At 36.7% G+C, this 27,389-nt stretch overlaps 1 protein-coding gene across 5 annotated transcripts; it reads left to right on the top strand.

The window, feature by feature from the left end:
* Nucleotides 1-17,950: 17,950 nt before the first annotated feature.
* Nucleotides 17,951-20,958, top strand: LOC145045715 (uncharacterized). Of its 5 annotated transcripts, none has more exons than XR_013681872.1 (5): nucleotides 17,951-18,161; nucleotides 18,958-19,060; nucleotides 19,141-19,334; nucleotides 19,422-20,444; nucleotides 20,709-20,958. XR_013681872.1 is itself a non-coding variant. In XM_078994039.1 (5 exons), the coding sequence occupies exons 1-5, from the start codon at nucleotides 18,157-18,159 to the stop codon at nucleotides 20,764-20,766; spliced, it is 1,107 nt and encodes a 368-aa protein (XP_078850165.1). In that variant the 5' UTR covers nucleotides 17,951-18,156; the 3' UTR covers nucleotides 20,767-20,958. The 5 variants fall into 5 exon arrangements, 2 of the variants coding, with proteins under 2 accessions (XP_078850165.1, XP_078850164.1); XR_013681871.1 differs by having other exon boundaries at nucleotides 18,918-19,060; nucleotides 20,709-20,957; XM_078994039.1 differs by having other exon boundaries at nucleotides 18,953-19,060; nucleotides 19,422-20,163.
* Nucleotides 20,959-27,389: the final 6,431 nt, after the last annotated feature.

Genomic DNA, 27,389 nt, shown 5'->3' with positions numbered 1-27,389 from the left:
AGAGTAACCTCAAGGACAAGTCCGTTGCACAAACTCTTACTCCTACTGTTTCCTTAGTCTTGGCAATTAGGCAAGGAAAGGGTAAGAAGAGGAAGGCTCCCTCAAGGGGCCACTATAAGGGAAAGTCCCATGATGGTACCTCTTCTAGTGGAACCAAGGCTGGTTCTACTAAACCCAACTCCAACCCCAAGGATGCAGAGTGTCATCACTGCCACGAAATAGGGCATTGGAAACGAAGCTGCCCAAAGTATCTGCAAGATATCAAGGATGGAAAGATCAAGCCGTCCTTCGTAGGTATTTACTCTATTAAATCTAATGATTCATCACAATCAATTTCTTGGGTTCTTGATACAGGATGTGGTTTTCACATTTGTTTTGATTTGCAGGGCCTAAGAAGAAATAGGGATGTGGAGGATGGGAAGATAAACTTGATCATGGGGATTTAGATAATATTTGCTATTCGCCAGATATGGCAAGAAGCATCATTTCTTTTCATGGTTTGTATAGACAAGTATTTAGATATTTATTTGATAATGAAATGGGTTCTATTAATGCTTATCTTAATGGTGTTATCTATTTTGAAGCATTGCCTTGTAATGGAATATATGAAACTGTGATGGTTGTATATAACTTAGGAAATGATGTGTTGTGCATCGATTCTTCCAATAGTTTGGACAAAGCATGCTTGTGGCATTGTCGTCTTGGACATGTCAACAAGAAACGCATAGCCCAAATCCAAAAGGATGGAGTGTTGGAGTCATTTGAACTCAGGGATGATGACGTGTGCGAGTCTTGTTTACTTGGAAAGATGACCAAGTCACCCTTCACTGGAACTTATGAAAGGGGTGAGGGTTTATTGGATCTCATACACACCGATGTGTGTGGGACCTTTAGATCCACCACAAGGGATGCGAACCACTTCTATGTGACTTTCACCGATGATTATAGTAGATATGGATATATCTACTTAATCAAGCACACATCAGAAACCCTTAAAAACTTCAAAGAGTTTAAACAAGAAGTGGAGAATCAGTTGGGCAGGAAAATCAAGATGCTTCGATTCGATCGAGGTGGAGAGTACCTAAGTCTTGAATTCCACGACTACATCAAGGAATGCAAAATCGTTTCGCAATTGACACCACCTAGGACACTGCAGTTGAATGGTGTGGCTGAGAGGCGTAATCGAACTTTGCTAGACATGGTTCGTTCCATGATGATTCGTTCTTCACTACCTATCTTATTCTGGGGGTATGCCTTAGAGACTACTGCCCATATCTTTAACTTAGTCCCTACTAAGAAGGTTGCCAAAACACCTCACGAGATACGGACAGGGAAAGCCCCCTTGTTGGCACATATCAAGGTTTGGGGTTGCGAGGCTTTCGTAAGACGAAAGACCCACGACAAGCTCGAACCTCGTAGTGAGAGGTGTATTTTCATTGGCTACCCGCAGAAGTCCTTTGGATATCTCTTGTATAGACCGAGTGACAATGTTGTCTTCGTTGCGAGGATAAGGGTTTTCCGAGAACGAGAACTCATAGGCCAAGGGGACAGTGGGAGACAAATTGATCTTGAAGAGCTTCAAGAGTCGAGCAATGAAGGAACCTTTAACATTGGTGCTAAACCCAAGGAGGAAACTCCGGTTGAACCGATTGGTGAATCCTTACCTCTTAGACGTTCCAGTAGAGTTAGTGTTCCGCCTGTGTTGTATGGTTTTCATATAACAAGTGAGGGTGATACGTTTATTAGTGATAGTACACTAATAAATTTGGATGAACCTAATAGCTACAAGGAATCCATGGTAGGCCCGGAGTCTGCGAAATGGAAAGAGGCTATGCAAGCGAGATTCAGTCCATGTATGCCAACAAAGTTTGGAATTTGGTTGACAATGTGCCAGGTCGTAAGACGGTTGGGTGCAAGTAGAACTTCAAGAAGAAGACTGACATGGATGGGAAGGTACACATGTATAAGGCACGATTGGTTGCGAAGGGATTTACTCAAACTCCCGGAGTTGACTATGATGAGACCTTTTCACCAGTTGCGAAGATAAAGTCTATTAGGGTGATGTTAGCCATTGCTGCATTTCATGACTATGAGATATGGCAGATATGTGTCAAAACCGCTTTCCTTAACAGAAAGTTGGTTGAGGATGTTTACATGAGTCAGCTAGGGGGTTTTGTCGATGCGAAGCACCCCAATAGAGTGTTTAAGCTTGAGAAGTCCATCTATGGACTGAAACAAGCATCTCGCAGATGGAATCTTTGTTTTGATGAGAAATTCAAAGAGTTTGGTTTTCTATGAAGCGAGGATGAATCATGTGTATATGTCAAATCCAGTTGGAGTATAGTTAGCTTCCTCGTATTATATGTCGATGACATACTTCTCAGAGGAAACGACATCCCGACGCTGCAGGAATTCAAGTCCTGGCTTGGGAAGTGTTTCACTATGAAGGACCTCGGAGAGGTTGCTTATATTCTGGGAATAAGGATAGTGAGAAACATGATTAAAAGACTATTAGGACTTAGTCGGAATACTTACTTGGATAATGTACTAAAATGTTTTAGTATGGAGAATTCCAAGAAGGGGGATTTACCAATCCAATCCAAAGTAATGCCAAGTTGAGTAAGACTCAAAGCCCGAGTACCGAAGTCGAGATAGAAGAGATGAGCCGAGTCCTTTATGCTTCTGTAGTTGGCTCGATCATGTATGCTATGACTTGCACTCACCCTGATGTAGCCTTTTCTTTGAGCATGGTCAGCAGATATCAAGGGAACCCTGACAAAGCACATTGGACCGCAATCATGAATATTCTTAAGTACCTTAGGAGGACCAAAGAATGGTTTTTAGTCCTCGCTGGGAGTGATGACTTAAAGGTACGAGGGTACAGTGATGCCATATTTTAAACCGACCGAGACAACTATCGTTCTCAGTCGGGTTGGGTCTTTACCTTAAATGGAGGAGCAGTGACTTGGAAAAGTTCCAAGTAGGAGACCATAGCTGATTCAACGTGCGAATCAGAGTACATAGCGGTGAGCGAAGCATCAAAGGAGGCAATATGGTTGAAGAACTTCACCAGAGACCTTGGAGTTGTGCCAGCCATAAAGGAGCCCATAGAAATTTTCTGTGATAATTAAGGAGTGGTTGCCTTGACAAAGGAACCGATGGATAACGGTAGATCTTGACATATCGACAGGAAATATCATTTTATTCAACATCGGGTGGAAGACGGACTCCTCGTAGTGAAGAAGGTATCATCGGAGGATAACCTAGCAAATTCCTTTACGAAGGGACTGAGTAGGGTTAAGCACTTGCAGCACGCTAAGAGCATTGGGTTGAAGGACGATATTAGTTTAGATTAGATAGCTTCAAAACATGTAATAGATAAATGTAATTGACATTTGATTATTAAATAAAGGAGTATTATCTATAAGTAAAGTTATTGTCTTATGTTGATTGTTTACCTATTGTTTCACTTTGCATATTTTGACTTCCTGAATAATAAGATTGTTCGAACGTTCCACAGTCGCTCATACTTTGTGAGTAGGTATGAATGAAGATTATCGTGAATTGATGTGTAGATTGTCTAAAGTGTATTAGACATAGAAAAATTTTGCTGCAACGTTCATGAGTGCTTATGAATTTGATTTGAGCATTGGATTAAACCCACGCTTGCTGACATCACTTCATGGAATTTATCTCGAGTGATCGCGAGACGATAATATCATATGGTCTTAAAACCTAGATATATGGTTTATTGTTTGCAAGTTGGTTGTGCATTGATAATGCGTAAACGCATCAGTAACTTGATGTTATAAAACACATTATGGTGTATGATTTGATGAGTGAATGGTAAAAGTGATATTGGGGTCCCTCGATGATTTGGTTTGACTTATGTGTCGGGCTCGGTCAGGACTGAGTTGATGTGTTCAATTAAGTTTTATGTCAAGCGAATCAGAGATCGAGAAACAAATTAATGAACAATAAGTATGAGTATGTTCCATGTAGTTGTTCGCACGATATCTAGAACATAGGATTATGCGATCCCTTATCTAAAGGACAAGATCAGAGTTCGATAGCGTCTTTGAGTGCTACGATTGCTAATCGGATTGTACTTGCATTTATAGTTACTAGACTTATCCAAGTGACAGAGTGTTGGATTAGTGTCTAAGCCGTAACTATATTTGGTATGTACTTGACCCTGTTGTGCATGGTCCTTTTGGTTTGCCTTCACCGAAGCAACTTGATAGGATGGTTTTTGAAGAGAGAGAGAGGTTATTATGGTTTATTAATATATTATATGAATAATATGTTAAAAGAGAAATCATATAGTTTAATTAATATCAAAGAAGAATTAATTATGTGACTAAAAGACATTAGTTAAATAAAGGGGACTAGAACTATCAATTGTGTGATAGTTGAATATTGGGCTAAGAATCCTTATGAATTAGGGCATGGACGAAATTAAGAGGAGTCCAACTTAATTTCGGACATAGAGGCCTTATTCCTGAAGGTTCGCAAGTTAATTAGGGCCTAAGTCTTCCAATTAGAGTTTTGAATGAAACCCTAAAAGCTCAAGTATATAAAGACCCCTAAGGCTTAGAAAATCAGCCACTTGATTCCTTGGAACCCTACAACCGATTTTGCCTCTCATCCTCTCTCTCTTCTACATCATTCTCTTTCTTGTGGTGTTTGTGAGCCATTAGAGGTGTTACACTTGTGACACTAAGCTTCTTTAAGATCAAAGGATTCTGGCAATCTATGAAAGGTATCATCTAAACTAGTTTATTATAGATTTCAATTTCTATGTATGCTAGATTAGGGTTTCAAGTCTTGGATGAATTGCATGTACAATAGAGAAACCTAGATCCAAGAATTTAGGGTTTTGTATGAGCACATAGGAATGTTCTTTTGTATAAAACCCATCAAATTCACCGGGACTTAGATAGTTACATTTGGACTGATCATATGACACTTAGATAGATTGAGCAGTGAGATAAACAAGGGAGCCTGCGAGTACATTAAAGTTATTTATCATCTAGAGCTATGGCTCACCACTTCTTCGATGTACGGACTTATGTCCTTAATTTTGGTGCTGATAGGGTGACTAGGGGGTTCTGATAAAGTAGGTCGGTGTAAAATTGTTTTTCTTTTTTATCCTCTATGTCAGTGATATGTTGTCCCCTTTGCGTGATCGGAAGATCCGACCTGGGACACAACATATGCATCTCTATTTCTATGTATCATCTCTCTATCTATCTATGTCAGTCATATGATGTCCCCTTTGCGTGATTGGAAGAGATCTGACCTGGGACACAACATATGCATCCTTCTATCTCTCTAACCCTCTATCTATGTTAGTAATATGTTGTCTCTCTACGTGATTGGAAGAGATCTGACATGGGATACAGCATATGCATCTCTATATCTATATTCTCTCTTAAATAATTGAACACTCACCTAAAGTAAAGAGCTCTTTGGAATTCCTTGATTGCTAGGGTATGTCGTGAAGTAAGGAACACATTCTAGTGCTCTTAAAATTGAATTGGTTTATGACTAAAGGTCGACTGTAGATCTCACTGCTGAATTTAAGTGGATAACAATATCTTTGGTCATCGTCAGCTAAATGGTCTATTTAGGAATATAGTTTCAATGTCTTGTCACTTATAATATGTCCAACTTGCAAATATCATTTGTGTTTAAGTGGACCACAATATTAGTGATTGACCATAGTTATCCATGTAGGTGTGTGCTGATAAATGGTATTAAAGTTGCTTGACAACTTTTGATCCCAAAAGTTTCTGTTTTGTACATTTTGTATTTTATTGTTGTTTTTATTAAATTTGTTCATATTTTTCCTCTATGTACAAATTTAGGGGGAGAATTAAAAAAAAAACAAAACAAAAATTCTAAAAATCAAAAGTCCAAAAATAAAAAATATGTTTATTTCTGTTTTTATTTCTTTTTCAGAAAAACAAAAAAATTCAAAAATATTATTCTGAGCGTATTTTAATTTTATTTTTATTCTTAGTTATTTTTATTGTGTGCTAAGTTTATTTTTACTTTTATTTTTATCTCAAAATTTCTTTTGTCTTAAAAAGCGAATTCAAAAGAAGAAGAGACTCAAGTAGATAGTGTCAGAATTTTCTGTGAAAGAAAAGATCTGGATAGGAATTGTTAGAGTTATACTTCACACTACTTTCACAAGGAATTGAAGTGCGGTTCACCCAATCGGAAAAATAGATATTGCTGAACATCCAACCCAGGGTAAAGGAATTAACAGTTTAGGCACCAGGGCAATGCACCTCGCAAGGCATGATTATCGTTGAACGTCTCACTAAGGGCCAAGTTAACTTGTAAACTTGAAAAACTGTATTGAGATTGAAGAAAATAGTAAACAAAGAGATCCAAAATTGGTTCTTTTTATTTCTGAATGAGGTTACAAACGAGATACATGATAATATAGAAGAAAAAAAACCTCAAGAAAAGGAAACAATATTCACAGATCAGTGGACCAAAATAAAGAGCTTAAAATAGGAAACCATACAAAATAAAAACTAATCTCGATACTCCCCCTCAAGTTGGAGTATGTAGGTTTGGAATGCTCAACTTGTCAAGTAAGAACTTCAACTGGTACCCGCTTAACGGTTTTGTTAACAAATCAATGATCTGGTTACTCGATTCAATGTGCACGAGTTTTATTTTGTTGGATTCAAAACATTCCTGGAAAAAATGACAATCCATTTCCACATGTTTTGTACGTTCATGAAATAATGGATTGTTAGCAATATGACGAGCAGCTTCATTGTCACAGAATAGTGGAGTCGCTCCAGATTGAGCAACATCAAGTTCAGTGAGCAACCAACGAAACCATAAGATTTTGCTAATGGTGGTGGCCATTGCCCGATATTCAGCCTCAATAGAGGATCGAGAAACCACCGATTGTTTCTTTGACTTCCAAGAGATAGGAGCCCCACCTAATAAAAGAAGATAAATCGTACGAGAGTATCCAGAAAATGGACAACCCATCCAATCGAAATCATAATAAGTCACCATACCCATTCCTCCAGATTTAGGCGGAAGAATTCCTTGGCCCAATGTGTCTTAAGATAACAGACCACCCGAATGGCTGCATCAAGGTGTGGTTGTCTTGGATCAGCCACAAATTGGTTGAGTAAGTTAACTGAGTAGGCGATACCGAGTAATATTCTAAGAGAGTCGGGGTATATAAACCCACTACCCTCTTAAACCCTAACCCTAAACCTAGTTTATGTTGCAGCTGCCACCCTCCTAACTTCTGACCGCCACCACCTCGGTTGAGGTCCCAAACTAGTGGAGCCAATCACCTCGTCCTCATCCTAATGCTGGGAAAATGAAGTTGCATGTGTTGTTGCTGTCATTTGCTCGTTAGATTACCCTCCAGTCTTCACCGCCACCTCCTCCCATTATTGCCGATGAAACTTTTAGTCGTTGTTGTACTGCCGACGTGAGTCATCCAGGAAGATCGGAGGTGTAGGGTTGCTTACGATGCAGTTATTTTCCATGGTTCCCGTTCCTTCCTTTCTCCCATCTCTCCTATTGTTGCATCCCAAAGTCAATTGTCGCCGATAGTCGCTGCTGCTGCTCGTCATTCGTCGTCACCCCGCCACCGCCCACTGCTATGGATAAATGTAGCAGCTCGGTATGTTCTGATCGTACATGTGTGCGTGTTGAGGTTGCTGTTCGACTATGGAAGCTCGTTTGGTCAGAGAAAAACCACGTGAAGAACCACCATGGTGGCCGCCGCCGTCACCTCCGCTGCTGCCCGCCATTTCGTGCCACTACCGCCGCCGTACACCACCAGGCGGGTGGCTGGGTTCCTTTTATGAATCGAAGACGTGCCAGTGTGTGTGTGTGTGTGTGTGGCTAGTTGTCTAGAAATCACAAAAGGGCTTAACACCCCCGACCACCGCCTGCCACCACAGAACGGTTGTATGTGTGTTATTTTATGTGTGTGTGTATTTGGATATTGTTGTAAAATGTATTGTATGGCTGGAATAATCAAAGAAAACAACCCGTCATAGCCGCAAGGTGGTGGTTGCCACCTCGCACTGACATTTTGTCGTCACTAGCCGCCACCTTGGGTGGCTGTGTACTTTTGCGTGTGTGATTGTCATTTTGGGATGCTTGGATATTTTTTAGCTAAAAGTCATAACCACCACCAAGAGGTGGTGGCCACCACCATGAACCGCCATTGACCACCACTACCCGAGGTTGTAGTGGGTGGTACCTAACTTGTTTAATCCTAATGGGCCCAAAGAAACCCTAATTGACCTAAAAGTTTAACCATGTGATTAATGGGCTAGTATTTGGGTTGGAAACCCTAATTAGGGTTTGGAAAACCCTAATTTTGGGGATTTGATCGGGACCCGCACTGGAATTATTTATTAGACTGAAAATGTTAATTAATAATCATTTGCAATTAACCTAAGGCAATATTGGACTTAATGGATTAAGTCCTTAATGGGTTAGGTAGGAACACTTAACCCTAATCGTCATTTCATGTGAAAACCCTAATTTCACTTGGGCCTTTCTATTGGGATTTGGTGATTGGGCTACTGATGGGCTATCTAAGAACAAGTAAATGGACTAAAATATTTGGTTGTGCTTTAGGGTAAGGTTCATGTGAGGGTTTGGGCCCAATTTGGAAAATTAGGCCATCGATGGGCCATAACTGGTCCTTGAGAATTATGAGAGGTTGGACCAACTGAAATGCCACATGTTTGGATCGGACTAAATGGTTGGGCCTTAGGGTAAGACCATGTAAAGGTTGGGCCCAATTTGGAAATTTAGGCCATATGTTTGGCTTTGGTCCATTACTTGACTATTGGGCCTTTAGAGTGTGAGTTGGACCTTGGGCTTGGAACCCAATTATTAATTGGGTATTGTTTGATGTTAACAGTTCGAGAATTTGTCATCCAACAACTGGAGTTTTATCCACGGGACTTCAGCAGTGTGAGGTGAGTTGTCCTCACTATACTAACAGGGTCGAAGACACCAATGCCGGCCCTTTTTGGATTTGTATCCGGGTTATTTACATGATATGTTATTGATTTACATCCTGGTAGTTAGGATGGAAATATGCTTAGTGACTGGTTAGGTCGGTATCCTGGTATATAGGATAATTCTATGTTAGAGACCGGTTAGGTCGGTATCCTGGTTATAGGATGTTGATATGATATGTGATCTGTTAGATCGGTTTGACTGTTATATATGCTAGTGTATGATATTTATGTGCACATGTGATAGCTTCATTTTATTTACTTCTTTTTATAGTTTTTTTAGCACATTTCATTCACATTTTAGTTAATTTCAATGGATATTTTCCTTTTTGTTATTTTTATGACCATTTCGGGTACTTTCTAGTTTCTTGAGCATTATTGCAGATTTTCTTGGAGACTAGCTGAGCATGTAACGCCCGTAGATCCGGGCTAGTCAATTTAGAGGCAATAGGGGTCGAAAATGACTTTTCGACAAAAGATTATTTAGAATAAATAATCTTAACCAAGTTGTAGAATATGTCACAAGGTTTCCGTACATATAAAGAACGCCGAAATCCGAGTTATAACGAAGAAGTTATGGCCCGTCGAAGTTTCGCGACGGAACCGACACGGCATCGGGAAGCGTAAATAGTGAATTTACGATGGAGGACTTTTTATCCTTAGTGATCTAAACGAAAGTCGTAGAATATGTTAAACTAAGAACATCGATAAAAAGAACGCCCAAATCTGACTTCGTATGAGGAAGTTATGATTTTTCTAAGATTCGACTTAGCAGTGTACAGCTCGAAACTCGAGTTTTAGTTCGAGCGGTCTTTGGCTTACGCAACCTAAATGAGAGTTGAAGATCTCATTAATAGGAACTCAACGGTAAAAAGATAGACGAAAATGGAGTCCGTATGAAGGAGTTATGAACTCTTCGTGGTCATTTAGCAGTCTAAACGCCTCCTACTGTTAAATTTGAGATCGGTCGAGAATTAGCCAACGGAGTCTAAACGAAAGTTGTAGATCTTGATTTTACCTACGCGTGGATATAAAGAATGTCGAAAACGGAGCTCGTATGCGAAAGTTATGATTTTTCTAAGTTTGAGGGCTGATACACGATAGGGGGTGACGTGGCACCACCAGAAGGCCACCACATGGACCAAATCGACGAGTCATGACTCAGACTCAGTGAGTCCACCAGTCAGGCCTCCTATAAATAGAGGTTCCGGGCATTCACTTCTCTTCACACCTCTCCAACATTCTTTCTCTCTCTAGTTTCTCTCTCTAGCCTCCCAAACCCTCCCTAAAGCCTAGGTAAACCCCCTAGCACCCGAAGGAAGCCCCGAGGCTCCTGGAGTCCTGAGAAAAAGGGTCTTTCGGCTCGGAAACGCTGCTCCAGCGAAGCTCGGTTTTGTGAAAAACCCGCTGTAAGTGAGCTATGCCTGCGCTATCTTTAGTATAGCTTATGTTTTAATATAGTAACATTATTAGGAACTTATAATGAGTATTTGGGCTATTATTATGAGTTATATTGAGTGTTATTTAATGCTTATATAATAATAATAATAGTCATACTATTAATTAGTCACGGTTATCGTTAAACTAAACCCTAGTGGTACTGGTACTAGGTTTTATCGAAGGAATATCGTTTTGAGAGTATCGAAGCGCTGTCCGAGTGCTGAGTCACTACCTATTCAGGTGAGTGCATAGTCCCTTTCATCTTACACATAGATATGAAGTATTTTAATATAAATTACGTGTTGTGTGTGCATATTGTCTGAATACTTGCTGTCTATGTTGGGTGAAAGATTTTTATACATGTTTTAAATGATTTAAACTGTATATGTATTTTATATCTACAAAATGTGTTGGATAAAACATGGGTAGATGAAATAGTTGTTTTGTGATAACACGATGTTGTCAGTGATCCAGTCATCTAGTGGAGTATAGATGGAGACCATGGGCGATACTAGATGGTCCGATGGAACGCTAGTGAGCTCGTAACCTGTAGGTGTTTTTGAACTAGGTGCTCATTAGGTATTTTGAACTGAGTGTGTTCACTACGTATCTTTGAACTGAGTGTGTTCACTAGGTATTTTTAACTAAGTGTGTTCACTAGTTACTTTTGAACTAAGTGTTTACCAGATGTTTCGGACTACGTGTTCACCAGATATACTCTATAAACCTTGGTAATGATGGACTTCGTGTCGATTCCTTAGGATGATCCTTAGGAATAAATAAACGAGGAATAGCTGATTCTTAGGGTAGATCCTTAAGACTAAAGAAGATAATGGGGATGGGTAACATGGGTTGATTATTTGATTGTTTAAACATAATAATTGTATTATTGTGGGTTGAAAACCCTATGTACTTACCAGCTTTCCCAACCTGACCCTCTCAGTTTATTTATATCACAGGTGTTGATATGAAGTCACTTTACACTGAGAGATTTAAAGAGATGTAGATCACTAGTGTAAATAAATGTAAGTTCTGTTTATGCTTATGTTTCTGTATTAACGATGACATCCCAAACATTTTGAAATGAATAAAATACGTTTCTTCGAAAATGTTTTAATAATGTATTTATCGTATTTTTCTGGGAACAAATTCCGCAACATTTTTATTAAAAGAAGTACTCTGATTTTTATAAAGCATAAACAAAAATTGGTCTTTTCTGGCCGTAAAAATGGGGATGTCACAGAGCAGGACTTTTGGGAGGCGATTGGACTTGAAGAGCAATGGGGATTTCGTGCTTGATGGTTGTGGATGTGATTCATGGAGTGGGCTTGTCAATTGCTTGAAGGTGTGGAAGTGTTGAACTTTAAATTTGAAAGGCACGGGAAAATTCTTGAGTGTGCAAGATCGATGTTTAGGAGTTTGCAGAAGTTTTGAGTGATGAGGAAAGAAAAATTGGGCTCAAATTGAAGAAATATTGAAGAAAAATGGGCTAGAAGCTGATTGGACTCGAACTGGGCCAATGGATTAGCTGTGGGGGTCCAAGACTTGAAGAAGCCCAAAATTCCCGTCAGTACCAGCGGCCCGCGTAAGATTCCCTGCGGCCCGCGTGGATTCCTGACAAGGGCAATTTCGGGATTTTGCTAAGAGCTCTATATTGGGAAGGTTGGTGTGCCTCTTTAGCCCAATCTTGAAGGTCCGAGTTTGACTTGTTCTCTCTGGAGTTTGGAGTGCTTTTGAAGGCCAAGAACACCTCAAGAACATCTTGATTTCACCTCTTGATTATTGTAAAATGTTTGGTACAATCTCATCTAACTTTTCTTCTTTGAGTTTAGTCATGCTTGGCTAAACAAATCTTAGTTGATTTCTTGTTGAATCCTTTGAACTTTTGTTGAATGTTGAAGAATCCATGAACTTGTTCTTAAATCCTTATGGAAATGTTTTGTGTTTTATCATATTATCATTACTAGTATGTTTTTATTCATGAGTTTAAATGTGTTTTTGGTGATTAGTTGGCTAATTTCTTGATTAAGTAAAGGATCCTCAAATTAGCAAGCAACAAATGATTTTTGTGTTGTTTTTGCTTCACACAATCATAAAAACATTTTCTCCAACATGGTAGTGAAAACAATTGACTCCTCTTGGATTTGGTAATTTTTTGGTTATTAATGCTAGTTGACTTTCACTAATTACAAGCTATTTGGAATTAGTGACTTTGACTAAGGAAATTGTTATGAGCTTCTCTAGCCATTTCAACAATTAAGAAAAGTCTAGGTAATCTCAAGCTTCTTGGATTACCATAGCCAAATTAAGGATTTAAATCAAAGTATTGCACCATTGGATTCTAATGATATGTTCTTCAAAAGTTAAAGTGAGGAAACTTTAAGTCAACCATCTCTCCCTTATTGATTTTACGTCAAATCCTTATTTTTGTTGAAACTGTCTATTTAATTCATAGTTAATTCTAGTTTGTTTCAAGTATTTCAATACACCTAATTCCCCCATTTTATTTTTACTGTTATTTTACAAGTATATTTACAAAGAGATTTTTCATAGAGTTATAAATTGAACCAATCTCCGTGGATTCGATCCCTTTACTGCTATACACTATTTTAGTGTGTAATATTTAGGGTAATTATTTGTGTTGGCCTCGACAACCACCAACATGATTGTTTGATTAGGGGTTAGGTTGAGGTGGTCCTGCTTTGTGCTAAAGGCGAACATACCCAGGATGGTCCGGATAGACTGAAGGCCCTACGAGGCGGTCCATTCAGGTCGAAGACCCGACGAGCGGTCTGGATAGGTTGTAGGCCATGCAAGGCGGTCCAGACGTGCCGAAGGCTCGGAGAGCGGTCCAGATAGACTGAAAGTCTGTGAGGCGGTCTAGTAAGGTTGATGACTTATTATACATGTTGTTTGTTTATATGATATGGTTACATCTGTATGTCATTGGTATTTTGGGGGAACTCACTAAGCTTCAGGCATATAGTTGTTGATTATGTTTCAGGTACTTCTAATGATCGTGGGAAGGTGAAGGCGTGATCGTGGACCTCCTTATATTTTCATGATTTGATTTTGGGGATACTCTGATGATTAAACTATTTTTAAAAACAAACTTTGTAATAATTAATGGTTTTAAATGATTCAAAAAGTTTTAAATTGACTTGAATTTTTTTGGATGTTACAAGTCAAAACAATAATTTGTTTTTATGGAACTATTTGGAAAGGGAATTTTTGTAAATTTAGCTCGAATGCATGAATCGCAAACATTGTCTTATAAATCAAAATGCTTAAAAAAACTTATATGGGACAACTTAACATTGGGGGTATAACCAAGTCTTTTGTGCCACGTACAAGAAGTAACCGCTAATGCTTTTCTTTCCTTTTGCATCACTCCCATTCGGTAAAGACCCTTCGTGCAATTACCCATTCTAATTAAGCTCCTCGTTTTCAAGTCCTGTATCACAAAGAAATCCGGAAAGAAGGTGATTGCACAATACAAGTCCTTCGTTAGTCGTCGAACAGATACCAAATTTATTTGAAATTTGGAACAAACAAAGCCCCTTTTATTTTAATTCCTCCTTTGTGGAGGACATCATCATTGCCTTTGATAGGTGCGTCGTCCCCATTAGCAATTGTAATAGGTGCTTCATTTGATTCATTGACAACATTATCTAGCACCTCTCGTTGAGAGATCATGTGCTCAGTTTCCCCTGAATCCATAACACCCCATTCAAAATCATTATCGTATGTACCTGCCATGTTTGCTTGTGGTGTCTGGTCTTGGACTTGCTCCTTATTGCCACCAAAGAGTTCAAGAACAATTCACGATTTAACAAATCCCCTCTCTGAATATTGTTTCTTTTTCTTGAGGTTTTTTCTTCTATATCATCATGTATCTCGTTTGCAACCTCATTCAGAAATAAAAAGAATCAATTTTGGATCTCTCTATTTACTATTTTCTTCATGGTATCAGAGCAGATTACTCAAAATTAAGATCCTTGATTCGGAAAACCTAATGGCAGGTGATGACGGATCTAAGTCTAATGATCAGAATGATCCAAACTCACCTTTATATCTTCATCTATCAGATTATCTGAGATAAATGCAGGTCAACAATAGTTTGTCGGATAATAACTCCAATGATTGGGTACAAGAGATGACGAATTTCTTGCTTTCCAAGAACAAGATCGGGTTTGTTGACGGAACAATCGGGAAACCGAAAAACGAACACAAAGACTATATACCATGGATGCAGTGTGATGCCATGGTTAAGGGATGGTTAATGACAGTGATGGATAAAGATATACAGGCCAATGTGAAATATGCAAACACAACGGCTGAGATCTGGAACGATCTAAACGAACGCTTTGGCAAAGAAAGTCAACCAAGAGCGTATGAGTTGAACCAATCGTTGAATGAATGAATGTCACCCGACAAGATGGGGCTTTGGTTTCGACATATTATATGAAGCTCAAGAAAATTTGGGATAAGATTAATGTTGTCTTTCCGACACCACGATGTTCATGCAATGGTTGTAAGTGTGAAGTGGAAAAAAGGTTGGTCGAATTAAAGGAGAACAAACGTGTGTATGAGTTTTTGTTGGGACTAGATAATGAGTTTTGCAGTTATACAAACTCAAATCCTTGCAATGAAACCAATACCTACATTAAGCAATGCTTGTCACATGGTGGCAGAGGATAAACAGCAAAGGAGCATGGCTATGGGCAGAAAAATAACAACTGAGGTGGCAGCTTTTCAGGCGAGTCAACCAAACCAAATAGGAAACCATATAAAATAACAACTAATCCCAATAGAGATCTTTGATCAAGGATATGCAGGGGCTAATATTCAAAAATAGCCACAAGTAGTTCTCCGATATTCAACAAATCACATTGAGTTCCTCCGTGTTCACACAGATACTACAAGTAGTCTCCATCTGAGCCAAGGTTGGGTTCTTGAACAACTGTGGTGAGAAGGGTCTTTATGACTTTGTGATCCACATGGACTTTTTAAGTCATGGTTGCTTTCGAAGGAACAAGAAATGAAGATTATCTTTCAACTCGCAATCTTTCAAACCCATAAGCAATGTGAAGTTGTATTTGAAGTTATGTGACGAATTATATTGAAGCATACTCAATCAATTTGCTGCTATTTATGAACCTGCTGAAGTGATCCAGAAGAATCGGTCTCTCTATCATTATATCTGAAGTATTTCAAAGCTGAATGTGATAATTTTAAAGAACCTTTACAAGAAGCATTTACACCCAATGTGCGTTTCAAGTCAAATTCTTAAAAGGAAGTCCAACTATTCAAGTTGAAGTCATTCGTGAGGAAATTCATATGTTCATCTTAAGAAATCGAAGATAAATGCTGAAGGTCAAGAACAAAGAAAAGATTGAAAAGAAAAGAAAGCTATAAACCAATGAGCAAATTGTTAAGACATAATTTATTGGTTTATACTTTGCTTTTTATGGCATTTAGTGTTCTCGGTCTTAGACCGAAATCTCTATGATTTCGATTGCGTCTCGACCAAAATCTCAAAGAGATTTCGGTGGGCCTTAATAGATTTCGGTATGTAGGTTGGGCTTTGCATTAGGGTTTAGGTTTAGCTATAACTAGTTGCTCCTCAATACATTGTAAAGGTTGTTGGTTCGGAATTTAGAGGGAGCTAGAGAGAACGGAGAGTTTGTAAGATTTCATTGTACTTGACTATTATCGAATATAATTGAAATTATCCATTTGTGTCTTAATCGATTTATTGCTAATCAACTTGATTGGGATTCCGCACCAATTGAGTTTTTAGAGACTGATATACGAATTGGGTTTTACAGTCTAAATCATATCTTCTCCTAAATTCAGTCATTTAAAAAAATTAATGATCCAAATTTTCTCTAATTTTATGCTAAAGAAATAGGTTCAAAGTTTTCGATCATGATATGAAAATGATAGAATGATCGTTAAAAAGCCCAAGTATTCTTTGGGAAGAAAGACCAAGGGGATGCATGGTTGATGTTGCTTATAGAGTGGCAGACAAAAGTGGAGCACAAGAGAGCATCAACCATAAACAAGCGCTAATGCAATACCAGATAACCTTGGATCTTGTATGCGTGTGTTTTTTTAATTATATTTTCAATTAAATAAAGAAGTTTAATGTACAAATATAGTATTCTAACGGATTTAATTATAAATATGTGTTATATATGTTTTATCTTTATCTGATTATGCTAATAAAATAAAATAGTTATTTAGAAGAGATGATCAAACAAGTTTTGGAAGTCTTTAAATAATATTTTTAGGATGCCTTTGGTAGAAGAAAACTGAAAAAATAGAAATTAAATAAAAACGAAAAAAATATATTGATTCTAACAATGAATTCATTAACGAAATATGAATAAGAAGAAATTCTTATATTTGGTTGTAGTAATCAATAGATTATCTAAAAACGGCATACCTACGGATCAATACGGATGTTGATCCCAATGCTACTACGAAATACAAGCTTAAGAGCATACAGTATGGACAATGAAAAGTGATATTATTGCTGATGTGACACTTCATAACTTGATTATAACAAGATGAACACCACTTCTCTTTCTAGTTAAGGGGTGTTAAAGCACAATTCATTGTAACAACCACAAGAAAAAACAAGAAATATGATTGATTTTTTGCTTTCATCAACCAATCAAATTCTTTCTTGCTTATTTTCTCTCCACTTCTTAACATGTTATAAAATATGTATACCAGCGCCACTTCTTGTTATAACATGTTGAAATGTAAGGTGACAATAGTTGGCTTCATAACACCATTGTCTATACCCAATATAATACTCTAATTTTGCAATGTGATTATCTCAACCATCTGGGCCTAACACTTATGGTTAGTTAGCATTTCTCTTTGAAAATCAATGACAACAATGAAGATATACTTTGGAAACTAATATGTAACAAGAGGTGAAGGGGAGATAGAGTAAGGAAATCTTTTCAATATAATTATGCATAAGAGAAAGTGGCGACACCATATGTCAAATAGATAATAGCTTAGAAGGATGATTTTAAATGACTTATAATCGAGGGACTAAGCATAGTAGGCTATGTGTGAATACCGCTCCAAACATGAGTGGGTGTCTTGTGACGCGGTACCCACTACGGAAGAAGACGAAGATTGTGATTGATGGAGAATTACTTTGTCTCTATCTCTCTACAATCTCTCTTCTTCAGCACCAGTTTATCAGTGAATATCATTTTCACAACCTAATGGGTTAACACTGAAATTGTGAAAATAATGATGTGAACTTTTTTTTCTTCCTTCTCAAGCGTGAGATGACATTGCTACACGTCACCTGTTCATGTCTTTTAACCTTTTACGCATGATATGTTTAGCGACGGCCTAATCCGTTTATGCCCTTCACGATAGCGACGATACAAACCACATTAATAGTCTCTCTCTCCCCTCTCTTTTAACATTTTATGGCCACACTCCTCTCTCTCTCTCTCTCTCTCTCTAAACCTAAATAGCCAAGGGTTTCTCTCACTACAAGATCAACGCAATTTCCAAATACCATCCACGAAATTCAAAACTTTTTGAGCTAAAATTGCGTCACGAGATCAGGAGTTTCGATGGGTTTTCGATCTTGGTTGATTCTTCAAAAACCCCACCGACAACTTCATCCAAAATCATCTACATGAGGTAGGTTTTAAAAACTTCATATTTTTCATCCAGATTCACTGCGTGTATGTCTTGGTTCTTGTTTGTTATGGTGTATTTGAGCTTTACTTTTCTATCAATTCAATCATGAATCTTTACTTTATTTATGTGTTTATGTTGTTGACTATGTGTATAAACTTTTGCTTTTAGGGTTCCATTCGGTTTCAACAGTCGAATTTATGCCAAAGTTCGATCTTTATTGCTGCCTTTACTCATATGAGCAATGAAATCTTAACTTTTGTAATTCCTTAGCCCATTTCTATAAATATATGCATATGATTATGTGGTTTGTGATGCGAAAGTTGTATTTATGTTGTATCTCACTTAGTGATATTGCAATTAATTTGTTTCATAATTTAGATAGAAACTTACTTTTGGCAGATATTTATGTTCCTTGGATACGACAATCACGTTTTTTCTTTCCACTTCATGTGTTGTCCGAGTGTATGATTTTATGTAGGGTAACCTTGAACAATTTAAATGCATGTATTTCCTTTATATTTAAATATGATTTCGATTATATATGCTCTTGGGCTTTTTTGAAATCATACTGCTATAATGTCTTAATTTGTGACATAATGTAAAACTTTTGCAAGTGAACAGTAAATCCTATATATAACCGTATGCAACTCATTGTTTTTTCTTAGAAGTTTTTAAATTGAACTCGTGGAAATTATCGTCAATAATATATGACTGATATCTTGTCTTAATTAATTTAATTATCTGTATTCTTGTTAGGTTCTTCCAATTTTGTAGTGACTGTTGTGTTGTAGATCAGATATCCGTGTAGGCTGTTTATTAATCTACTCGGTTTCAATGGAGATCGGTCTCAACAAACAACAAAATACCAAAACAAGTGAATTTATGAGCTTTTCTATTCGGTATGTGTGATTTTCCATTAAAAATGAAATGGTTTGATCTTGTTCTCATATATGCATTTGTTCTTCAATATGTTTATCAGCGAGTATGTTGCTGAAATTCGCAAGAAAGATCGGAAGAAATGTTGGCCTTTTGGATCATTGGGTGATCCTGAAAAGTACGATGTTTTTGCTTCATATCAATCGGTAGATTCTACATTCTTGTGTGGTCAAAACTATCCCAGTGATCGTAATTATGGTTCAGATGATAAACCAGAACATAAACAAGCTTCAAATCGTAAGCCTTTAATTGGATTCTACTAACTTTTTTTATGTTATTTGATGCTTGCTGATATTCAATCTTTGTCTTTTGCTCTTTTGAAAGCATCTAACAAAGAAACTCTCAATGGAAAAGAAGATCAAGATCGATCTCAAACTACACATATGATTGAATACCCAGATTCAATCAATATATGCAAACGAGTCAACAATGGATACCCAGATTCGAAATCTTGCAAGGTGATTTACAAGGATCAAAACCGACCTGAAAATAGTGCGAATGGAAATGGAGATAACGATAAACCTGGAAGAAATCAGCCACGAAGGAAACATCAGAAGCTTTGTTTGTTGTCTGATATATTAAGGAATCTTGACAACATTAACACTAGATCCACTACAGATACTAAAGACGAGTCGGATGACATCACCTTGGATGTTAAAGTTACCACAATGTCAAAAAACAAGATGATGACAAATGGTGTTGAAGAGACGAGATTTGAAAATGAAGAAAAGTCAAAGTGTGAATCAAAAGACTCGCATGAAAATGATTCGAGGAAAACTAGGATTTACGACATGGATTTTCAGGCCATGACAAAGCGTAGAAAGGTTAGACCAGTGGAGGAAAAAGGTATCCAATCTACAGAAACACCAAACGAAGATTCTGAAATGGAGGCTGTTATGCTATTGGCTACACATTTTAACGAAGAGAATCCTTCAAGTTCAACAGATGATGCAAAAAGAGTTCAAATGGTTCAATCGACAGTCGAAGGAGAAGCAAGCAAACATATCACTACTTATTCACCAATATTATCCTCAAGTACTTCTGGTGGGTATCGAGCTGAATTTAGGTATGATCAAGGCTTTGAAATAGGGACGACTTGTGCTTGTGTCCATAAAAAGATCCGAGTGAGTTTAGGGACAGAGAATAGGAGCTCAACAGCTGCCATTTTTCAAAACAATTTGACTCTTTTGTGCTCGATTAATAGGAATCCAGCTGATTTCAGCATCCCGAACGCTCAAAATGTGTTTATGAGAGGAGGTTGAAGTTTAAGCAGCGTTTTTGTGGTCTAAAAGTTACGCTTGTTGTCGTATTAGAAGAATAATCATCACAACTTTGAAGTTGTTCCAAGTAATATATATAAGATAGTTGTATTACATATATCATATATGCATGATTAGTTATATTACACAAATTTTATCTTCTGATTTGAATAGAATGCATAAACTAGTTTATTTTTTAAGTTTATTGCAATTTAGTATTTAACGAGACTACAAAAATAGCTAACCACAAATTATAAACTAATTTTTTGATAAGTTATCCGAGATAACTACTAAATTAGTTTAGCTTATAAGCTAAAATCTTACCAAATTATTGTATTCCATGCGTGTGTAGATACAGGTTGCACATATGGAGAATCTATTGGGCTTTATGGATCAGATGGACCGGGTAGGTCTTTGACTGGGCTATGGTATCATCAGTTTGGACCAGTCCGAATTTGTGGTATTTGAGCTATAACCTCATCATATTCTTTTTTTTAAACCGTTATACTGGTTCGGGGGGTTTTGGATAGGTTTTTATTTGTATTTTCATAATATTGTATTTTGAGTTTATTTATTTATAATCATGCTCTTGTAACATATTCTTGAACATATAAATATACAAAACGACGTAGTATGATGGATTTGTGTATGTAAGCTTATATATTTTTTTAATGGTATATTCACTTTATATATATATATATATATATATATATAGAGAGAGAGAGAGAGAGAGAGAGAGAGAGAGAGAAGTAAGCACAAATAAAAACAATAAATAGTATGAAAAAACGTAAACACACTATGTTTAAGTTATTATTCTGCAATAAGTGTTGTATATATATATATATATATATATATATATATATATATATATATATATATATATATATATATATATATATATATATTATTGAATTAATTCTAATGTGAATATTAGAGTCTAATTATTCATATATTCATTAAAATGTTATTATTCTATTATAAATTTTGTATATATGTATTATTATAGTAAATTCTAATACGGTTTTAACGCGTGATTATTCATCTATTCATTGTTGAATAATAACATAAAGTTGGGGATAAAAAATTCACTGCAAGATAATAAAATAAAAATAGTGTTTTTACGTTTTCACACTATTTATTATTTTTATTTGAACTATCATATATTTTCACACACACATACACACACACTAACCGTGTGACATCCCCAAATTCACAGTCATTTTAAAAATTTTATGTATGCTTATTTTAAAATCAGTGTATATTTTTTAAAGAACAATGTTGCGGAATTTTGTTCCCAGAAAACATGATAAAGGTTTTATCAAAGCATTTTCGAAAAAATGTATTTGTTTAGATTAAAAAAATATTGGGATGTCATCGTCACTACAAAAACATAAGCATAAACAGACCTTAAATTCTTTTACACTAGTGATCTACACCTCTTTAATCTCTCAGTGTAGTGTGGCTTTATATCGATACCTGTGATACAAATAAACTGAGTGGGTCAGATTGAGAAACCTGGTGAATATATAGGGTTTTCAACTCATAATAATATAATTATGTTTAATCATTAAACAATCAACCCAATTATCCATCCCCGTTATCTTCTTTATTTCATAAGGATCTACCCTAAGAATCATTTACCATTCACTCATCCAATCCTAAGGAGTAGGCACGAAGTCTATCGTTTCCAATGACACAACTGTTAATATTATCTATTAAGCACAACTGCCAATATTATCATTTAGGCGCAGCAGCCAGAATTGTGACATTCTCTATTAGACGCAGCTGTCAAGGTTATGATGTTCTCTATTAGGTGCAACTGCCGATATTATCCTTAGAGCGCAATTGCTAGGATGTTTAGAGTACATTGTAGATCAAAAACATCTACGGGTTGTGGTGTAGCTGCCAATGCTTATTTATAGGGTACTAGGTCCATTGTTGTCAATGTTCACCTATAGGGCACTATGTCTATACTGCCAATGTTCCTCTATATCAGCTTTCATCACTCATCATTCATCTACCAATGTTTTACTCAACATATTTGGTCGATATATATATATATATATATATATATATATATATATATATATATATATATATATACAATTTAAATCATTTAAAACTTGTATAAAATCGTTCATCCAACATAGATAGCAAGTATATACATAATATGCACACATAGCACGTAATTTATATAAAATATCTCATATCTATGTGTAAGATGAAAGCAACTATGCACTCACTTGTTAAAGTGATGATTCCAAACTCGGGCAGCGCTTCGCTTTTAACGATTCTATTTTCCTTCGACGAAACCTAGCATTATTATCGCTAAGTTTTAGTCTAATATTTATTGCGACTAATTATTAGTCTGATTCATTATTAAATCAAAGTCTACTTTCATGATCTATCAAGTAAGGAACAACCAAGTCGGATCATCTCGAAGGTAGGGTCCGTTTGGTATACGAAGTATACTGTTTGGAAATCCCACTTTAAACACCTCACTAAATTACAACCTAGACATCACCCTCATAAGTATATCAATTAGTATAACGAATTTAAATCACTGATAAATCTTATTTATAGGTTCATAATAATGATATTATATTTAAATATAAGATATATTTAAAATAGAGTAGGCGTAGCTCACTTACAGCGGGTTTTATTAAAAATCGGGCTTCATTGGAGCAATGTTTCCGAGCCGAAAGCTCTTTTTCTCGGAGCCGTTGGGAGCTCTGGGGCTTCCTTCTCGTGCTAGGGAGGTACCCTAGGCTTTGGGGATATGGGGGAGTTAGAGAGAAGCTAGAGAGAAAAAGAAAGGCTTAGAGTGTGAAGAAAATATGAATGACTCATCCTTTATTTATAGGGATTTTATCGTAGAGTATCCCCTAAGTTTCGTCCGTATCTTCCGTGTACGAGCTCTGTTTTCTACGGTATTTATATCCATTCGTTTCTATTTACGATTACCACAACTTTCATTTAGACCCCGTCGACTAATTCTCATTGTATCTCAGATTTACAAAACTGTATCGAATTCGTCGCGCTTGAAGAGTAGAGACTAAGTTTCGTCCATATCTTTCGCATACGAGCTGTATTCTTGACGTTATTTATATCCACGTACTGGTATTTACGAGTACTACAACTTTCATTTAGACCTTGTTGGCTAATTCTTATTCTAACTCAGACTTACAAAACTATATCGAATTCGTCGTGCTCGAAGAGTAGGGACCAAGTTTCGTCCATTTTCGCATACGAACTCCGTTTTTGACTGTCTTTTTATCGTTTAACTCCTATTAACGATATTTTCATTTCTTATTTAGATTATTTTGGCTAAAAATCAACCGATCTAAAATTCGAATTTCCGGGGTTGTGCACTGTTATGCTAAATCTTAGAAAAATCGTAACTTCCTCATACGAAGTCAAATTTGGAAGTTCTTTTTATACACGATCTCGGTTTAACATATACTAAGACTTTCTTTTAGATCGCTAAGGCTAGAAAGTATGTTATTGTAAATTCACTTTTTACGATTCCCGGTATCATGCCAGTTTTGCCGTAAAACTTCGACGGGTTATAACTTTTTTGTTATAACTTGGATTTCAACGTTCTTTATATATATGAAACCCTTGTGACGTATACTATGACTTGGTCAAGATTATTTATTAAATAATCTTATATCAAAAAAAGTTATTTTGACGCTTATTATCTCTAAATTGACTAACCCGAATCTGCTGGTGTTACAAACCATTTACTCGCGCTAAGCGACAGATGCTAATAATTTTTTTTCAAAAATTATTGAATAGGCGACTAGTTTTTTTTGCACAAATGAGAGTGGGATGTTGGGGTATGAAGTCTTGTCCAACATTGATGTCACACCCCAAAACCGAAAACGGCTGAATACGTTTTGGGGTGGAAGACGTCATGTCAAGTATCACAACATATGCAGTATAGTAAAAAAAGTACAACAACCATTGCATTAATAGTAATAATTTTACATAGGTTACATTACATAGAAACATCAAAAGTAAATACAGAACATAATATAGATGTCGCTTGGTTCTAGGCTGACTTCACACAAGCTCCCGGGATGTACATGTCTATCGATGACCTGAGAATACAAGTTATTTTGAAAGCGAGTATCAACATTTTTATAATGTTGGTGAGTTCATAAGTATTTAGTGTCATTTGTATAAATACACATTTTTATTCAAGATAACTTTATGAAAGATAGTAGTTTAGAATCTACGATGTATTAGCGTTCTTTCTAGAAAATCCTATATTTTCTTAATAAAAGCAGTCTTCTACCAAGACTCGACAGATTTATGTTTTAAGAAGTAATTTCCCCAAAATACTATCATTACCAAAATACTGTTTTGGCTTTAAAGGAATTGTGAGAAAATCACATGTAAAAATACTAGGGGAAAATAATATATACCTCAGCGGCAATACTGCTAACTAAAGCAAATGAAAACATAGACTCCAGGAGAGTATCGAATGAATGATATGCCTGGCTCAGTCTAACACAAGGAAGCACAGACTCCAGACAGTATCGAATGAATGATACAACTAGCAAATTCTAAAACAAGACAGACTCCAGACAGTACCAAATGAATGATACAACTAGTAAAGTCTAAAACAAAGAAATACAGACTCTAGACAGTATCGAATGAACGATACAGCTAGCAAAGTCTAAAACAAGGGGTGAATGTGAACTCGTATGTAACCATGCTGATCGACGATAAAGTATCCGATGACCCTCCAGGTCACGCATAGAGTTCGTGACATTATGTCACCCATGGGCCTTACCAGCGCGGATTGTAGCTAGCAGTCAGGGTGCAGGAGTGTCAGTCCCGTATAGATCTGTACACATGATGTTCGCTCTCCCTCCATAAGACTCTGGTTACACGGCAATGGCGCGATGAAGCGTCGTAGAGGGAAATAGGGTGTCACATTCTAAAGTATTATAATAATAGTATAGATTCGCAAATGAACTGACTCCTAAGTAAATCTTCGTACTAAAGAGAGAGAGATAGAGAGATAGATAGATAGATAGATAGATAGATAGATAGATAGAGAGAGAGAGAGAATCTCCTAACTATTCCTATAATAGTTACTTAGGGTTCTAGAAACATGAATAAAGGAAGGATGATTGTACTACTCAAGGCGATGAACTGGCTAAGAGAGCTTTTATGTCCATATTTGTATACATGATATATAACTAATATTTAAACGACCTTCAGACGGATAACCGATACCCCGAAGCCACATCCAAACAAGGAAAAGGAATCAAAGCGAGTTAGCCTTCCTAAATCCTTTAAACATTACTTATATAACTATACATATACGGGCATGTATTTAACAAAAATAAAAGCATAACAGAAACTTTGGTAAAACTTTTAGAAAACTTTATAAATAAGAATTTACAACTTGATGTCATTTTATAAAACAAGCTTTGAAAACCTTTGGTAAACCTTTAATAAACAAGCTTTGAAAAATGATTTGATAAAACAGTTTACGTGAAGAAAACCTTTGTATGAAGCACTGCTATAACAGGTTTTGAAGGAAAACATACAGCATGAAAGATAGTTTGAGAAAGATCTAAACAAGTAACAACGTTTTGGAAAACCATTTGAAGTAATATACTTGGCAAAACATATGAAAGTGTAGTAAATCCTTTTGCATGCGGGTTATTAATCACATATGATTGATATGATAACTAGCATGTTTCAACTTGTATTCCCCCCCCCCCCCCCCAATAAAAGCATTTAAAAACATTTAAAAGGTTAATTCAGGGGTATGAACTTACCTGTCGTGGGTGATTCGGACGGACGGACGATATAGGATGCTATGTGTCAATAGAGATCTTGAACACACACCTGGATCCTATTTAGCAAGTAATGATACATTTAAGTATCCAATTAGTCATTTAATAACTAATTTAGCAAGTAAAGACCCTATAATGCATGAAAATACCTTGTTTCAAGTGCTAGGAGTGTTAAGGGTTGCATCTAAGGAGAGTATGGTATCACTTTGGAGTTTACTCCTCAAATGGTAGTGTCTAGGGGTGTTTACAGTTTTGGAACCATATCCCCATGAGTTTACAGACGTAAACTCATGGATGGGGTGTTTTTGGGTGCTAAAAGGTCTTATGCTTCATAAAGGAGGGTCCTAGGGTTGAATCAAAGGCTTTGGAAGTGATTGGAACTGGAAATGACCTTGGAAATGGGGTTTACGGTTTATGAATGACCCTTGGTGAGTTTACTACCGTAAACACATGAGTTTACGGCCGTAAACTCATGTTTGGTCCATTCTTGCATGCTTTTGAGCTTCAAATGAAAGGATACAAGGTTCTAGGTACTTAACCAAGTCATAGAAGGTGTTTAATGGCACTTTAACACCTTAAAAGGGTGTTTACGGTTTATGAATGTTCCTGGACCGTAAAATCATGTTTACTCCCATTAAGACATGATTTTGGGGTTCTAAGTTCATGTATGCAAGCTTCTAAGTCCTAGTTAAGCATTAGAAGGGTTTTGGAGGGGTTTGGGGCTTCACAACCCCCTTATGGGAGTTTACGGTTTTGGGAGGTGTCCCCAACTGTAAACACAACTTTTTGGGGATTTTGAATGATTCAATCACGAATTTTCATGCATACCAAGCTAAACAACAAGCTAGGAAGGATTACTTACGATTTTGGAGCTTGTTGGGGCGATTTTTGATCAAAACCCGGTTTGTAGAGAGAGAAAGTAGAGAGAGGAGGTGTCTAAGGTGTGAAAAAGGTTGGGATGAAACCCACTCAACCCTTATATAGGGTTGAGTATATGGACTGGGTGGGGGTCCACCAGACACCAACCGCGAACGGGGTTTTTCGCGACTTCCGTTAAACCCGGAAAACTTTAATTTATACCTCCTTATTTTTGGTTTGCTTGATGAATATTATTTAAAATATTCCAACGGGCTTAAATCCGGCCAAAAATATTTTGAACTAAATTTGGCTAATTTTTGGATTGCTTAAATGCGGAGGAAAAACAATTGGAAAAT

This window comes from Lactuca saligna, chromosome 5 (assembly GCF_052625555.1).
Source record: "Lactuca saligna cultivar CGN05327 chromosome 5, ASM5262555v1, whole genome shotgun sequence".
NCBI classification, from domain to species: domain Eukaryota; kingdom Viridiplantae; phylum Streptophyta; class Magnoliopsida; order Asterales; family Asteraceae; genus Lactuca; species Lactuca saligna.
Note: the sequence above shows the minus strand (reverse complement) of the source record. Positions and strands in the feature narration are given on the sequence as shown.